Consider the following 17,374-nt stretch of genomic DNA (forward strand, 5'->3'; position numbering starts at 1 on the left):
TCCTAGCTGAATGTTCTCCACATTCCCATAGACACATTGTCATAACCCAGCATAAATTAACATACAAAACCAATTAAGTTTTATCACCCAGTTGGGTATGACACCTTTATTATTTGTTTGGAGTACACCCCTGCTTTCATCCTTCTGATTGTTAACCCCTTGCTGTGTGCTTGCTTGGCAGAATTTGAGCAACACAGCTCCAGCTCCCAGGACCATGAAGAGTCCCAAGCGATCTTCGCACAGAAGATTGAAAAAGAAACGGTTGGTAGCAGGAGTTGAGCATCCTTAATAAGACAAGAGCTGTGGGGAGAAAGGGGGAAGTTTGTTCTTCATGGACAAAACATATGCAATTTAAATCATTTAAAATTGGCACCTAGATCCCACCAAGAGGAGATGGACAAGAGGGAAGACAATGCATAGGTCAGATTGTGCCATTCTTACTAGCCTAATTCCTTGAGTAGTTCTACTAATTTCAGTGGGACTTTTCAAAGAGTGAGCTACTAACTTGATATGGAAAAAAAATGCCATGGTTAGGCCCAGAGATACTATTCATGCAGTTTATTTTTTCCAGTTGCCATGCAGTCCCATGAGCAGGTGGTCAGATACCACACTGATGGGTGCAGTAGAAGAGCCTAAACAGAATTTTGTGCCTGGAAGCCACACTGTTAGAAAAAGAGCCGTTCCATTTTATTTCCTGCCTTGATAAAACAGCCCCTCCAGGTGCTATCAGGAAGTGATCACTAGACCCTAGGACAAAGGCCCTGATGGAGGTTATGCTTCAGCACTGGGGCAACTAAGTCTGATGCAGTAGCTGCTCTTTTGCCCTGGGTTCAGCATTTTTGTCTCTTGGCTCCATTCACAGCAAATCCTGAATTGCAGTCTGGATGACATTGAGGTGTTTGTGGCCAGGCTTCAGAAAGCGGCAGAAGCATTCAAACAGCTGAATCAAAGGAAGAAAGGGAAGAAGAGCAAGAAGAAAGCGCCAGCAGGTATGTTACATCAGCCAGGACAATAAGCAAGTGGGTAAGCAAGAGGGCTGAGTTAGTGACTTGGGAGGTGATCTAAGTAGGTGCAAATTGGTGTCTTCCTGAAGCCTTCAAGTTCAGGTTCAGGGACATAACAATACATACAGCATCATTCTATGACTCCAGCTTATTGAGCTCTGCCCTCTGGGAACCCATTCCTAGAGCACAGCAAAGATTGCAGCATGGTAAAAAGATGTCTGCCTTGTCTTTATTATGTATACTCCCTTCTCTGTGCTGTGCAGCACTTCAAGGGCTTCTGACATCCAGAGAGCCAAATATCCCCTTGTAATTAAAGCCAATTATTTTAATTAGTTTGGAAATTTACAAGCATGCTCTGTTCAAATAACCTTTCTTCCCAACTTCTTCTCAGAGGGGGTTCTGACTCTTAGAGCAAGACCTCCAACAGAGGCCGAGTTCATAGACTGCTTCCAGAAAACCAAGCTGGCTTTCAACCTCCTGGTAAGACGCAAATGTATTTCACTCCACTTCTGGGCTTCATTAACAGTTCTGTGTGCCTGTAGAACACCGTCACTGTGTGTGTAAATTGGAAAACAACGATGATCTTTCAAAACCAATAGAAAATAATACCGAAGCACCTGCTTTATTTCCTCCTACTTATTTTACTGCAGGCCTGGGAGATATTCTAGACTCCCATGTCACAGTCACTTGTTGACAAAACGCTCATTATGACTTGTATATAATGTTTCTTAAGGTGGGATTTTAAAGCTAAAAAGGTGGCACAAAAATATTATTACCACGTTTGACCCAAGCAGCTAGTCAAAGTTCAGGGCCCTGGGGGTTATTCTGGGAGGGAGGAGAATTGAAGGATGGAGTCTGGTACCTTTGAGGCAATTGTATTTATTTACAAAGAATGTACAAAGTCTGGTTCCCTGAAAACAAGAGAAACCAAACAACAGGAGACAATGTCCTTGCTCACAGCACCATAGTTCTTTCAGCTGGCACCCCCCAAGATCTCTCTCTCTCTCGGCTTTTCCCAGGATTGTGCTACCAAGCTGCATGCTAGGCTGCTGTGTCTCTCTATAGCTTCTCCATCCCCACACATCCTTACCCAAGGGCAGTAGCTTGTGAACACCACTGCCCACATAGTCAAAGTTACTGGGCAGACTCACGTATCCCCTTTGTCTTAGGCAGGATGGCTTAGCTGTCTCTCACAGTTATCTTAAATGAGGGATAGAGGTCAACAGTTTAAATGAGGTTTAACCCAGCCCTCAACAATACGTACAAATTTGCATGCCTACATTTGTGCAAGCACAGTCGTCACAGCTGTATTCACAAATGGGTCGTTAGATATCTAGATACTCATTTGTGCACAAGTCAATATTTTTGCACATACACTTCTGCTTGCTTCCTTTAAAAAAAACAGCAACTGACCAGTTATGCAGTCTTTCTACTTTTGTTTTGATGGGGGCAGGAAAGAATAAAGGTTGTAAATGGCAAAGAAAGAACCATTGTGCTTTAAAATTATTTACATCAGACACTTTTTAATATAGCGTTACTTTGTATGATCTCCAAAAACACCGGCCCATATGAAGTTTGTAGGTAACTGAGCACACCCATGCGTCTGTTTTTTTTCCCCAAATGCTCTGTCTAGATCTTACTTTCTGTTTCTCCTCTGGATGAGTTGCCCTGTTAAAAACAGTAGAGCCAGGTACTACCAAGCGTGAAGATGTACCAAATGCTGTTGATTGTTTAATTAAACATATTAGAAAGGTAGCAGCGTAATTAATGACTCTGTTTGAATGAATTCTGTCAATTCATAGCACTCTGACCAAGCTTGCCCCATGAACCAGGCCTAGCAAGATTAGTTTTAAGGAAGTTATTTGCAGAGAAACCACAGGCTGTAAAGAAGTCTAGAGCAACTAGCAACCAATTTCAGACTTTTCTACTGCAACTAAATTCTAATGCAAATTCCCCCACCCTGGAATCAGAGCTGGCAGCACCAGCAAACCCCAGCACTCCTCCCCGCAGGGACCATCACTCACAGGGAAGAGACCTGGGGTAAAGGCTGCTAGGATAACAAACACCAAAGGCCAGATTATGAACCCCACCACAAAGCTCACTTTATGCATTCAGAGCAGCAAAAGAAGTGTCCTTAAAACTGCCCTGAATTATTTAGTTTGCTCCAGAGGGTGAGGGGTTAGGAAAAATGGGATGTAATTAAGTGAAGCAAAATGTAGGCTTAATACCAGGGGAAAATTCCCAACTACAAGTTCTATGAGACTGGGGAATGATCAACTAATGGAAGTGGTAGAAGTACCATGGCTTGAGTCATTTTAAAAAGTAGTCTGGACTGGAGGATATTGTAGGGAACAGCCCTGCACTAATTCTATAGGGATGACTTAGCAGGTCTTTTTCATTGCTAATTTTTCTGACTCTGATAGAAAGAATCACTCTGGCTCTTCAAATTTGCTTCCTTGCAGGAAAAGTGACACCAGAAGCTTTGAGATGTTCTAGTTAGAATGTAAACTCTTTGTTTACAGCTCTTTGTTAGACATTTCTACGGTGCCTAGCATAGTAGAGCTGGAGCCTAAGTGTTACTGCAAGACAAATAATTAATATAGAGAACCATCAGCATTAAGACTAGAGCTGGCTGCAAGAAGATTTTTCCCTTTAAAAAAAATTGTTTTTATCAAAACAACAAAAGGTTCACGTTATCAATATTTCAGATTTTAATTAAAAAAAAAAACTTTTTGGTTTGATAAATATGGGATTTTTTGGCAAAAACTTCCATTTAATGGAAAAGCTTTTTCTGTTGAAAAACTATTTCAGTGAAAGATTTTCAACCAGCCTCTTTGGAAAGTTAATATGGTGACTTGTTTAGAATTTTGTCCTGGATAAAACTCAGTTAGTGCATGTTGCAATTGGGAGTGGGGTATTATTAATATATTCACACCAGGCCACAGGAAAGTTTGAAAGACATATATAAAGGCGGCACAACGCTGACATAAATGTCCCTTTAAAGAGCTCTTGCCCCACTACAGATACATAAAGGCCTGATTTACACACACATTTGGCATCGGATAAATATGTTGTTAAGAGTGTGATTTTTTTTAAAACTAGACTAGTTATGTCAGTACAACTCATAGCATAAAGGTAGTCTCACAAAATCACGGCAACTGCATCTGTATCGCCTATTAATGGTCCAGTCAGAGCACCCTCTCCAGACTCCCAGCTCTTCAGCCATCACCTCTCTTGCTCTCTTGGGAGGAGACCTGCGTCTCTCTTCCTCCTGACCGGAGTTTTTGCAGTCTACACAATTCCCTGCTTCTACTGTGAATTCCCCAGCAAGTTAGACTGCCTGCATCTGTGCTTTGCTTTTTCCTCAGAGCCTATAAACAGCGTAATTGCCCACAGTTATAAGTTACGACACAGTTCCTTCTAAGCACGCCCATTTCAAGTAAAAGCATTACAGAGAAAACATATTGTAAACAATAAAAAACCTAAACACAAGCTAATAAGCTTACCAGAGACCACCCCCAGTTCCAGCAAGGGCTCTACTAGATGTTCAGTCCTTCAAACCCCACACAGGAGTTTTTCTGGGGTTACAAGTTCATGACAGCTTTTAGCTCAGAACAAGCACATATCTGCCTAGGTTTGCCTTTCCTGTACACAGCTTGGATCTTTGATCTTCAGAGCCCATGAATAGTTAACGGTTCTCTCCTCAGGGAGTAGCTTCAAAAGGTTGAGTCTGGCCCCCTCCCCCGGAAACATCCTAGGAAACCCACTTAACTTTGTTTGTCCCAAAAGTTCCTTCTTGTCTGACACACAGTTTAAAATAGCCCTTTGAAGCGCAGAGCCCTTCCCAGAATTTACACTGGCCATGTCCGCCCCTAGAGAAGTTGCATAAAACCCCACATCCACATATAAATTTTGCATTTACAATACAATGGACTCCAAAGCTCCTTAAACTTAATGCAATAAGATCTCCTAAATATATTTAAGGAAATTGCCATATTTGTCACAGGTGCCTTAAACCGGTACAGCTTATTCTTCTTCCCATAGAATAGCTATACCGATATAAAAGCACCTTAATACTGGTATAACTTCATCCATGATAGCAGTTTATACCACTAACTATACTGGCGTGGTTAGATCCATACGACTTGTGGGTTTAGATAAGCCTTTATGTCATAGACACAAACTGCTGCCCTGAGGGAACATAAAGAGGGATGTAGCAATGAAAATATGAAACTAAATTAAACTAGTCCTAATAGAAACACAGCATTTGCAGAATCTGGGCTTATGTAACTGCACGTGCCTAAGGAGCTATTACTTCACTTAGCAGGCTTATATCCATCAATTATTTTTTACACTTTTCTCTCCACATTAATATTTAACACAAACACAGTCAGCTTGATGTTACTTAGAACCCACATAGCGCTTCCCCAACATGAATCTGTCCTCACATCACACTTGGGAATGGGAATCTTCATTTTGCATATGGAAACACTGAGTAGCAGAGAGGTGAATTGATTTACCCAAGGCCACAGAGTGGGATTCAGGGCTAGAGCTGGGACTAAATGCGGCTGTTCCTGGCTACTAGAACTGTGTTCAGATGGCCTCACTTGTCTCTCACAACAGAATGCATGCGGCAGAAATAATTAAGGCACAAAAATAAGGATTTGAGCACATGCAGAACTACAGTGCTTTGCCTTTCCATAGAGAGATCTAATTTTCCATTACAGCAATACCAACAATATGTGAGAGAGAGAAAATAAAGGAGGCATAGACTGAGGTGGTGTCACTAGATCTCCCATTCATTGTTATAAAAATACACCTGATTATCATAATGTAATCCCAGGCATTTGCTCTTCCTTTGCAACACAACCCATTTCAAAAGGCAGAGCACTTAGGCTTTGTCTATGCTTGAGATTCTGCAGTCAGTGGCCAACAACTGCTCTAACTGCATTGGTGCAAACCCCCAAGTGCAGAAGAGGCCTTTGGCCATCTACACTACAGCAGTGCAGCTGTGCCACTGTAGCATAGATGCTTCCCATATCAATGGATGGGGTTTTTCCATCACTGTAGTGGGGTTTAGGTCACCTTAACAATGTCACACACAGTCTTGAACAACATAGGTAGGCTGACCTAAGTTTTAGATATAAACCAGGACCCAGGGAAGAACTTTCCATGTTAGTGATTTGCTGAATACATTTGCAGGGCACCTAGCTCACAGTGGGAGTCAGATACCTAAATACCTGTGAAGTTCTGGGACTCTCTCTCTACCCAGGGATTTAGGGCCAAAGTTTTCAAAAACGACCAATGCTTTTGGGTGCTCAACTCAAAACTCCTTGAAAGGTTCTGATTTTCAGAGGACGGATGCTCGGTGCTCTCTGAAAAATCAGGCCTTTCTATGGTGTCTCAAATGGACAAGGAAGAAAGGAAGGAGTCACCCAGAAGCATTATGTCATGTTGGCTAGATCTCATGACTGAAAATTACTGCTAACAGTTTATTATTTAATTCTCCAGCTCCTAAACTAACTAAGGGAAAGTACCATAAAATACTCATCTCTCTGTATCACCGAAGATAGGAGCCAAAAGCCAGTTTTGGATTAAACTGGGATTCTTCTCTCTTTTCAGGCCAAACTGCAAAAGCACATCCAGAACCCAAGTGCTTCAGAACTAGTGCATTTCCTGTTTGGACCACTGGAACTGGTAACCCTTTAAATATGACTCTTTTTCTTACTCATGTGCCTGTATAATAAGCAGCATCAGTAGAAATTAACACACAGATAAAGAGATACTGGACACAATCCAGCAGCAGACAGATGCGCCATTGTTAGGTGTACAGTAAGAAGTTATGAGCAGCACAGGGAACATAGAACCCGATCCTGCTCTAGTGACCGCCATTGTCGCAGTACTAATAGTGGGCTTGTAGGTCCCTAAGTTACCTTAGGCTACTAGCAGGTGCCAATGTAATCCACTGTTCACTGCGTATTGTGTGTCCCCCTCTGTGCCTGACCCATAGTCTAGTACAGCTCCTGCTCAAACACATGATGTGTGTCTAGTACACATGTTGTGTGTCTAGTACAGTCTAGTACTGCTCCTGCTCAAAAGATTTAGTCCTTTAGTTCAAACCGTACAGGCTTGCACTCTTAGCATTGGAAGTCCATGGTTCAGTCCCTGATCATGACCAAGATAGCAGCCACTGCAGAAAGCAAAAGGGGGAGTACATAGCCACGCACCTCATTTGCTAGATTAGGACAGCACTTAAACAACATTTCTCAAAGACACCCACTGCCTGCCTCTATTTTTACCCTGTGCACTTGCAGGGAGCATATGGGGATTCAGACTACTATGCAGAACTACATGAAGAATTCACAGCCAAACATTGAGACAACACAACACTCATCTGGATTCTGTTTTAATTACAAACTTGAACATGGCTCATCAAAATATTCACTAGAGTTGTGAGCCTCTTCAGATTTCAGGCCTACAGTAGAGAGAACAAAATATGGTTCCAATTTGCAGTGTCCCTGGGCCCCAATTTCAAGCAAATATCACCCAATATTTGCACTGAAATACCATGTGAGATTCCCAGTTTCAACGAGAAGCCCAGAGAAATTGATTTTCAGTTCAAGATTTTGGGATTTGTTCATGAAGTGAAAGTTTCTAACTGGCATTGTGTGTGTAACCTAGGTCATCCATAGCTGTGGAGGCCCTGAACTTGCAAGGAATGTCCTCAGCCCGCTTCTTTCTAAAGACGCCATAAATTTCCTGAAAGGACACCTGACACCAAAAGAGATGACACTCTGGGAGTCCCTGGGAGAGACATGGACCAGATCCAGGTGAGAGTTAAGCTGGGGGAAAGAGCCAATCAGCAGATTTCCAAGTTTTATGAAAAATTCAGAGAAGGGTTTCACTTATGTAGCCCATCTAATGGGGTTGAGTGTGAGGGCAGGATTTAGTCCAATCAATAGGGGCCTGATTCACTATTGACCTGCACCTGTGCGACTATTTACACCCTCTGCGCTGATATAAGTGATGTCACCAGGTGCAGAGTCCTAGAAATATATCATTCAAGGATCATACTCTGTGTATAATTTTTCCATCTCATGTTCCAAGAGCGGAATGGCCTAGAGAGCCTGTTATCGGAACCTACGTCCCAAAGTTCCGCAGCGGATGGGAGCCGCCCCTGGAAATTTTCCGTGGAGCCCCATGGGAAATAGACATTGGACATTTACAGGAAGAGGTAGGTCTCATGCCTCAAGTCATCTTTCTTTTCTACCAATTTATGCAGCCTGCAGGCCAGATCCTCTGCAGAAGCCTGTAGAGCTATCCCAGTTTACACCAGCTACAAATCTGGTCCTGTATTTCAAAGCTGACCTCAGGGACAAAATGCCAGGTTCACAGCAAGATCCTTGCTGTTTTTCAGCTGGGTCAAGCCAGACATGAGATGCAGTGACTTTCTTGAGAGGAGGCCGTGGGCTTTATTCTCCATTCCATTATTGCAGTGAAATGCCATTGAATTCAGTGGAGTTACACCAGCGTAAACTGGTGGAGCAGAGAATCAGGCACAAAGAGTCGGTGGGTTGGCTGGGTTAGAACCCAGGTTCCTAGCTCTCTGTTGCCAGTACTAAATCTCACAGGGATTTATGTCTGCACAGCAAAACCCCCCAAAACCTACAGAAGCAAATCTCAAAGCCCAGGACTACAGACTCACTATGCTCTGGTGCTAAAAACAGCAGTGCAGATGTTCCCAATTGGGCTCTGAGACCCAACTCCCATGCAGAGTTTCAGAACCCAAGCAAGAACGTCTGCTGCTATTTGTAGGGCTGTAGTGCAAGCCTGAGTCTGTAGACCTGGGCTCTGAGACTTGCTGCTGTGGGTGTTTTTTGCAGTGTAGCCTTACCCATAGCATATACACCCCACAGAGCAGAGGCCTGTCTTTGTGCAGCCTGCTGGCTTGCCCTATTGCTGTAACCTTCTTAACAAGCTATTCTTGGTTCTTCCTGAAAGTAACAGACTCTGGCTAGAGAATGTTTGATTTATTCTTTACCTTTAGTTTGGCAATCAGACCCTTGAGCTGTGATCATCAGCAGCAATATTTTAATCCAGAAATCCACTTACCATCTACATTAATATCCTGGCCTCTTCAGCAGTAGCCCAGGCGTCACTTCAGGGATGGTGGTGCCATCAGATGCTTCCCAAATAGATGAAATGTGGCTTCACCTAACTGTGCTATGGAGTTTGAGATGAAGTCTGAAATACAGTAAACAGGTCGATCAAGAGCTGAATTTATTCTTACTAATCTGAATAAATTATAGAAACTCAAACAGATTTATGGATTTTAAAGGCCAGAGGAGATCCTATAATCAACTAGCCTGACCTATATAACACAGGCCTTAGCATTTCACCCAGTGGAGGGAATTATTCTTCCCTACAACGTAAGCGAGCCACAAACAAGCAAAATAACTTGTGCTTCATCTAAAACATCTTTTTTTGAAAGACATCCAGTCTTGATTTAAAGACCACATGATGATAAGTTTATGACTATCACCTTCCTGTATCTGATGCAGATTTATTCTCTCTTGGTAACACTGTGCCTCTCTTTTACCTTTCCAGCTGTCATCAGCCAATGGATATCCCTATCGTAACTCATCTCTAAAACGTGGCCAGGCGCCTGATCAAACACAAGCAGCGGATGCCTTTAAACAAAGTGTTACTCAACATGTAAATAGGTAATCTACCAGTGCCTGTGCTTAGCACAATGGAGCTTTGGTCCTTGATTGGTGGCCTCTAGGCATTATCACAATACAAAAATAAATACTAAAATAGTTGCCCCCCTTATGATATCTCTTTGCTATCATTAATTCATGCTAGTTGTCTACATCCAGAGATGTCAAAGACCAGCCAAGTAATTATTCATGCATGTACTTCCTGCCTGCAAAACATTATAATCAGCAGGTATGCATGAAAATGGGTTACACCAAAGTGTATTTCATCTTTGTAGAGGTAGAATTATCAGGTGATTTTGTCAGTCAGTCAATATGCTTTTATTTCAGACCATCATGCTGACATTAGGGAGTTGGTGGAGGTTCTGTTTCCCCCCATATTAGCCTGTGTTTGGGATACTCTGTTGCAATCTTTGTTCAAATGGAACAGTTGTATAGCTAGAGAAGTTAGTTTGTTCCTTTACATTCATTCCCCCTAGTATTATGTGTTTAGGGGAAAACACTTATAAGGACAGAATACATGCTAGATCTAGAGCTGGTCAAGATTTTTCTACTGATGTTTTTGTTGTTGAACAATTCAGTATTTTGCGGGGGGAAAAAAGTGTGATTTTAACAACATTTTTTCATTTTTAATGAAAAATTCCACATAAAAAGTGTTTTGTTTGAAATGGAAAATTTTATTTTGCTTTTTGACAAACCAAACCAAAATTGTTTCAGATTCCCCCATCAACAAATTGAAATTTTCCCCAAAATATTCTAATTGAAGTAGTTTTTTTTTTTTTAAACAAATCAACCAGCTCTATATAACAGCTAGGCATTTATTATTATTACCATGATATCTTATTCTAGCATCTGTTTTACACATAGTGTAAGTTGTGATTTTAAAACCATTTGTCATGAGTTGAGGATGGGCCAACACCAGAATTCCAGACCTGAAATCCCCAGATCCAAACTCCAGAAAAGCTCAGATCTGAATCTGAACTAAACTTCAGGATTCAGAACTCTTTCTAATAAGTCAAACTGGAAAGCCAGATGAGATATCCCTCTTTCCAATCTCCCCTTCACCCCCTCCCAAACCCACACGCAGAAGTTTGGGAAAGTTCAGATGCCATCAACTAGTTCCGGTTAATTGGACATCACTTAACACATTATAAAATTGTAGTGTAGACTGAGGCCAGGTCTACACTTCAGATCTACATCGGTATAAACACGTCACTTGGATGTGAAAAATCCACATCACTGAGCGACGTAGTTATACCAACCTAACCTGCCAAATAGACAGCGTGATGTTGATAGGAGTGCTTCTCCCATCCACATAGCTACCGTCCTCTCAGGGAGGTGGATTAACTATGCCAATGGGAGAAGCTTTCCCGTCAGCATAGGAGCCTCTTTACTGAAGCACTACAGCGGTGCAGCTGCACCGCTGTAGTACTGTACGTGAAGACAAGCCCATACTCAAGAAAAGTACGTGACCCCTACATCTTGCCTTTTGTAGGCAGAATGGCAGTGGCGGACCGTGGGTCTCCGGCACCCAGGGGCTAATATTTATATTTGCACCCCCCTCCCTCCCTGTTGGTGGCAGTGGCGACAGCGTCCCGCAGGGTGGATCTGCAGCCCTGTTTCCCGCTCTTCCCCACTCCACACACCTCCTATTGTGAGGGCGGTGGGTGCAGCAGGGAGCAGGAGTGGGGGAGAGCAGGAAACAGGCCCACAGATATCCCCCCCACGTGCGGCGCTGCCGCCGATGGGGTAGGCCACAAATATAAGTATGAGAGGGCCGCCTGGTGGCAGCGGGTGGGGGCTTGACAGGCTCTGCCCCGAAGCCCACCTTTGGCTGCCTGGCCCTTGTGTGGCCGGGAACCCTGCGGCTCCCTCCTTGCGCCCAGTGCGGGGGTGGAGGGGCTGTGTCGGCATGGCCGCCAGGGATGTCAGCGGGGAGTGGCTCCTCCTCCGAAGGCCCGGCTGGCGCCCCCCCATGCCAGCACCTGGGAGCATGGCCCCCCTCGGTACGTCACTGCAGAATGGGGAGTTCTTTGATGGGGGAGGGAAGTTGTTTTAGGGAGCAGGGGCAGGAATTACAAATCAGTTAAGTACATGAATAATTATTTTTATTTTACAGTGCTTTACTGATAAAGCAGCAATTTGCAGCAGTCCCAGTTATAAAAAGATCTCTCTAAAAAGCTTTGGGGCATGAAGAATTTATTCTTACAGACAGTTAGTTCCTTTGTCAGTAAATTCCCACAAGTAGGCTTCACTCTAGTTTTACCAGCTTATTTGCCTTTCAGATAGGATTATATTTAGCAGCATCCATGATACAGCTGTAGTTATACAGGCCCTGATTCCAGTTAAGCACATGCTTTCCTGAATCAGGGCCAGGTCTACGCTAGAAGAGGTTTGCGGGTATAACCCTCCTAATATAGACACAGCTTGTTTGGGGGGGGGGGGAAGAGGGTCTTATACCAATGCCCTGAGCAAAATAAGCTATAGAAGCAAAAGCAGTAGGGCTTTTGCTATTATACAACTCTGGCACGCGCACACACACACACACCCCACCCCCTTAGCTGGCATTGCTATACCAGCAACAGTTCTGGTGTAGTTCTGGTCTTAATGGTGGACAAAGAACCTGCTGCAAGTTCCTACACAGTTTAGCTCTTCAAATCCCTCCCAACCCTTCTCCTGGTGACTCACTTTGCTGCTGGCATGCCACAAAAGTACAACTCAAACATTCCTCCCTCTCTCTGCCCTCAGGGCAACTTCTGGGAAAGGTTACCACTCCCTTTCCAGTCTATTATATTCAGGCTACCAGTGAATTGATTCCCCAGCCAACATCACAGATTTGCTATTGACTTACTGTATAAGGCTGTAATTATTATGACAATTTATTGCCTGGAACACAAGTTCTCCCAAGCCAGGAAGACTAGAGGCAACATCTTATGGTAGACCTCACAGCTGGCTCTCTGTGGGCCACTGCTCACATAATGTGGAGCATATATTAATATATATTTAAGAGCCATCATGTTTTATACTTGGCATAGACCTTCCATTGTCCGTTTGAGGGGCGGGGGATGGGGGGAGGAGGTTAGGATTTACTAGAATAATAAAACAAAAAGCCATGACACTGAAGATGAGTTTCCATAAGAACATGCTGGTTATATGCCAATCAAAAGTTAGGATTGTGGGGGAAACACACATTTTGGGGAAGAACTATTGCTAGGTACTCCAAAACCACACAATGGGCTTGGTATAAATATCTAGACAAACAGATCAAGAACATGTGTGTATATTCCAGGGATGCAAAGCTAGAGTAACATCTGAATGACACGAGCAAGGTTGGGCCAGATTCTCAGCTGGTATTCATTGAAGGAGCTACACCTCCTTCGGTGTAAATCAGCATAGTTCCACTAGAGGAGAATGTGGCCTGCCTCATTTTACACTCACTATGAAGACGAATAAAGCTTCCAGCCATCTGTATTACATAGCCACACAGATAGACAGGTTCATAGAGAAAACATCTCCCTGTTTCTAGTTTACACCATCATTTACACACAGTAGCTTCCTCTTTCCCAAGATAAGGAGCCTGCTTCTCTCTTGAGAAGGCATTTACATCTGTGCAGAGTGGTAGTGTTTTACACCCATTTTGCACATGTGTAAATGGCTACCCAAGGTGCCAAGGCACTGGAGAGTCAGGCCCGTAAAATCTATTCAGATTTTTGGCATGAACAGCTGAAATGCCCTGGCTGGCTACTATAACCTTGTTTCAGTACAGGACATTTGAGGGCTTTTTGTGTCTCACAACATTTTCTTAGTCCTCACTTCAGCATAGAAGCTGCTAAACCAAGAACAAAACTGTCTTTTTGTGTGAATCTGCTTACATCAATCTCACAGCTGGGCACTGGTCATTTGTTGAAGAGTTTGCACTTTGCATTTATGCAGGACGTTTTACTGTAACGTGATCAAAATCTATGCACTTCCTGGTCATAAGTAAATGTGAATTGTCCAGGGCCATTGCCCCATTAACAGTCTACAGCCTCTTTAGCTGCATGCTAACATAACTGTTACAAATACGAGTTCCTCTAGCACTGGCTTTATCGACACGGCTATCAAAGGAGCCCTGATTATAACCTCATTTTGTCTCTTGAAGGAATTTCGAAGCACAGGGGATGGCCCTGCCGAAGAAATATGCCAAAATCCGCTACGATTTCACTGCTCGAAATGCCAATGAACTCTCAGTGCTGAAGGATGAAGTCCTGGAGGTAAATTCATAAATTCAGGAGCAAATCTTTTTAGTCCCTGCTTTCTGGAGAGGGAAAGAAGATGCACCAAAAGACTGAAAAATCCCAAATAGTTTTCCTCTGGAAGTTTTGAATGGTAACATGAAATTTGCCATTCAGTATAGGAAGGAGGTGAGCAGCCCTCAGTGGTGAAAGAGCAGGCTTAGGGCTTTTTAGAAAAGCTAGACATGCACAAGTCCATGGGGCCAGATGCAGTGCATCCAAGGGTGCTGAAGGAGTTGGCTGCTGTGATTGTAGATCCATTGGCCATTATCTTTAAAAACTTGTGGGCGATCAGGGGAAGTCCCAGACGATTGGAAAAAGGCAAATATAGTGCCCATCTTCAAGGAAAGGAGGAGGATCCAGGGAACAACAGACCAGCCAGCCTCACCTCAGTCCCTGGAAAAATCATGGAGCAGGTCCTCATGGAATCCATTCTGAAGCAACTGAAAGAGAAGCAGCTGATCAGGAACAGTCAGCATGGATTCACCTAGGGCAAGTCATGCCTGACCAACCTGATTGCCTTCTATGATGAGATGACTGGCTTTGTGGATGTGGAGAAAGCAGTGGATGTGATATACCTTGACTTTAGCAAAACTTTTGATACAGTCTTCCACAGTATTCTTGCCAGCAAGTTAAAGAAGTATGGGTCAGATGAATGGATTATAAGGGGGATAGAAAGATGGCTAGATCATTGGGATCAAGGGGTAGTGATCAATCACTCGATAACTAATTGGCAGCCAGTATCAAGTGGAGTGCCCCAGGGGTCGGTCCTGGGGCCTGTTTTGTTCAACGTCTTCATTAATGATCTGGAGGATGGGGTGGATTGCACCCTCAGCAAGTTCACGGATGACACTAAACTGGGGAGACTGGTAGATATGCTGGAGGGTAGGGATAGGATACATAGCGACCTAGACAAATTGGAGGATTGGGCCCAAAGAAATCTGATGAGGTTCAACAAGGACAAGTGCAGAATCCTGCTCTTAGGATGGAAGAATCCCATGCACAGCTACAGGCTGGGGACCGATGGGCTAGGCAGCAGTTCTGCAGAAAAGGACTTGAGGTTTACAGTGGACAAGAAGCTGGATATGAGTCAACAGTGTGTCCTTGTTGCAAAGAAGGCTAACGGCATATTGGGCTGCATTAGTAGGAGCATTGCCAGCAGATTTAGGGAAGTGATTATTCCTCTCTATTCAGCACTGGTGAGGCCACATCTGGAGTATTGTGTCCAGTTCTGAGGCTGTGGACAAGTTGGAGAGTCCGGTGGAGGGCAAAGACAATGATTAGGGGGCTGGGCACATGACTTATGAGGAGTGGCTGAAGGAACTGGACTTATTTAGTCTGCAGAAGAGAAGAGTGAGGGGAGATTTGATAGCAGCCTTCAACTACCTGAAGGGGGTTCTAAAGAGGATAGAGCTAAGCTGTTCTCAGTGTTGGCAGATGACAGAACAAGGAGCAGTGGCCTCAAGTTGCAGTGGGGGAGATCTAGATTGTATATTAAGAACAACTTTTTCAGTAGGAGGGTGGTGAGAATGCACTGGAATGGATTACCTAAGGGGGAGGTGTGTGGAATCTCCATCCTTAGAGTTTTTAAGGCACAGTTTAACAAAGCCCTGGCTGGAATGATTTAGTTGGGTTTGGTCCTGCTTTGAGCAGGGGGTTGGACCAGATGACCTCCCGAGATCCCTTCCAACCCTAATCTTCTAAGATTCTATTTAATTTGGATAGTAAGCTTTAAATCTGAGTAAGAAAAGGAAGGCTGCTACTTTTCCAGCATTTTAGGCCATGGGCTTAGCTGAGAATTGAGACCACACTGTTTTAAAAAATAGCAGCAAAGAAAAGAAAACCATATCATTATAATACAATTTTGACAACATACTGATCCCAATTTCCAGGCATAGGGATCAATTTTTCAACACTCTGTCCTGAATCCAGCAAAGCACTTAAACATTTGCTTAATATGCTTATCTTTAAGCATGTGAGTAGCCTCACTAAAATTCATTATTTCATGCATAAAGGGTCTTTCTGCCTTAAATTTCATTCTAATAGTGAACTCAAGGACTATTTTCCACTAAAATGTAACAGAATTTTTAAACCAACAATCAGGCTCTCTCATTGCAATACAGTTCACTGTCCCAGAATACAGGACATGACTTTAGTCTACATGTTAAGGCTATATTGGATTAAGAGAAGAGACTTCTGCTAAATAGCTGGAATAATTGTACATTTGCATCACACTGGGTTAGCAAATTTGTAGAGTAGGAAAACTGACATTTTAAAACCTGGCTTGTCAAATATAATCATATTAAATTCTTAATGCAAATAAACATTGAAGCACAGGCATGCAGTTCAGAATTCTTTGGCTTAAAGACAGCTTTCTTCTCTGAACACAGACCATTTTTTAATTAGAGTTCAAAATAGAACAAGCCTGTAAGAAGAGACAGGTGATGATATGCAGAGGAAGATATTCTGATAATAATGCACCATCCTTTCCTGTCCTGTTTATGTAATGGATGGGCTGTAGTCAAGTTATATGAAAATCCTGCAGGCATTTTTTCCACCTCTGACAGAATTCACTTTTGAAGAGTTTTTTTTTTTTTAATGCAAAAGCAGGACAAGCATTTCTAGACACCATGATCACTCATCAACTAAAGCCTTAAAAAACAACATGCAAATTAAGCAGGAACTGGGGGTTTCTAAGGGCCGTAGATATATTTTTCCTCAGAGTTGCTGTCCAATAAGCATCAATCCTTTTCAGGGAGTGTTTATTAATGCTGTATTTGAATTTAACATTACATGAATCTGTTGCAGTTTCCTTGCCTGTATTACAAAGATACCATATCACTATGTGTGCTTTTTCCACTACAAGCCCATGTGAAAATGTGAGATTTTTGTTACCTCATACATGTCATGAATGCCTGGTAGTCTCAATGGCTGAATTACTTTTACCCTCACAGGTGTTGGAAAATAATAAGCAATGGTGGAAACTGTTAAACCGGAGCGGGCAGGCTGGTTATGTCCCATATAACATCCTGGATGAGGTGGAACTGGAAGATTATGAACAGCTCTATAGTCAGGTGATGTTTAATTGGTGATCAGCTGCAGTGCATAATTAGCCTCCTTTAGCAGGCATAAAAAAGAGGGTGGGAGACCCGTTGGCATTTTAAAACATCTTCTCCTTGACTGTTTAGGTTTTTGTGAGCTGTGCTGTCCTCACAATTAAATACCATTAGGGAGTTAACGCTCTATTAGGTATCTCACAGCTGGTGTAGAGAGGTGGAGTGATAAAGTAGAGCTCCCCAGTGAAAACCAAATGAGGCTTTCAGAGGAAATCAAAAACCTCTATGAAAACAGCTTCTAGCACTTGGAAGAAATACAGCTC

General features: G+C 43.0%; 1 protein-coding gene across 2 annotated transcripts in view; it reads left to right on the forward strand.

Annotated features, from left to right (window-relative positions):
• Nucleotides 1-17,374, forward strand: part of EPS8L2 (EPS8 signaling adaptor L2) — a 102,577-nt gene that overhangs the window by 75,851 nt on the left and 9,352 nt on the right. For both annotated transcript variants that reach the window (XM_067540529.1, XM_067540530.1), the window contains exons 9-17: nucleotides 182-261; nucleotides 863-989; nucleotides 1,396-1,484; nucleotides 6,627-6,701; nucleotides 7,686-7,834; nucleotides 8,112-8,238; nucleotides 9,612-9,727; nucleotides 13,863-13,974; nucleotides 16,950-17,069. In XM_067540529.1, coding sequence (XP_067396630.1) covers nucleotides 182-261; nucleotides 863-989; nucleotides 1,396-1,484; nucleotides 6,627-6,701; nucleotides 7,686-7,834; nucleotides 8,112-8,238; nucleotides 9,612-9,727; nucleotides 13,863-13,974; nucleotides 16,950-17,069 — 995 coding nt within the window. The remainder of the gene's footprint in view (nucleotides 1-181; nucleotides 262-862; nucleotides 990-1,395; nucleotides 1,485-6,626; nucleotides 6,702-7,685; nucleotides 7,835-8,111; nucleotides 8,239-9,611; nucleotides 9,728-13,862; nucleotides 13,975-16,949; nucleotides 17,070-17,374) is intronic.

The sequence above is a fragment of the Emydura macquarii genome, unplaced genomic scaffold (assembly GCF_026122565.2).
Source record: "Emydura macquarii macquarii isolate MOO-44397 ecotype Brisbane River unplaced genomic scaffold, CSIRO-AGI_Emac_v2 contig_587, whole genome shotgun sequence".
In the NCBI taxonomy this organism is placed as follows: domain Eukaryota; kingdom Metazoa; phylum Chordata; order Testudines; family Chelidae; genus Emydura; species Emydura macquarii.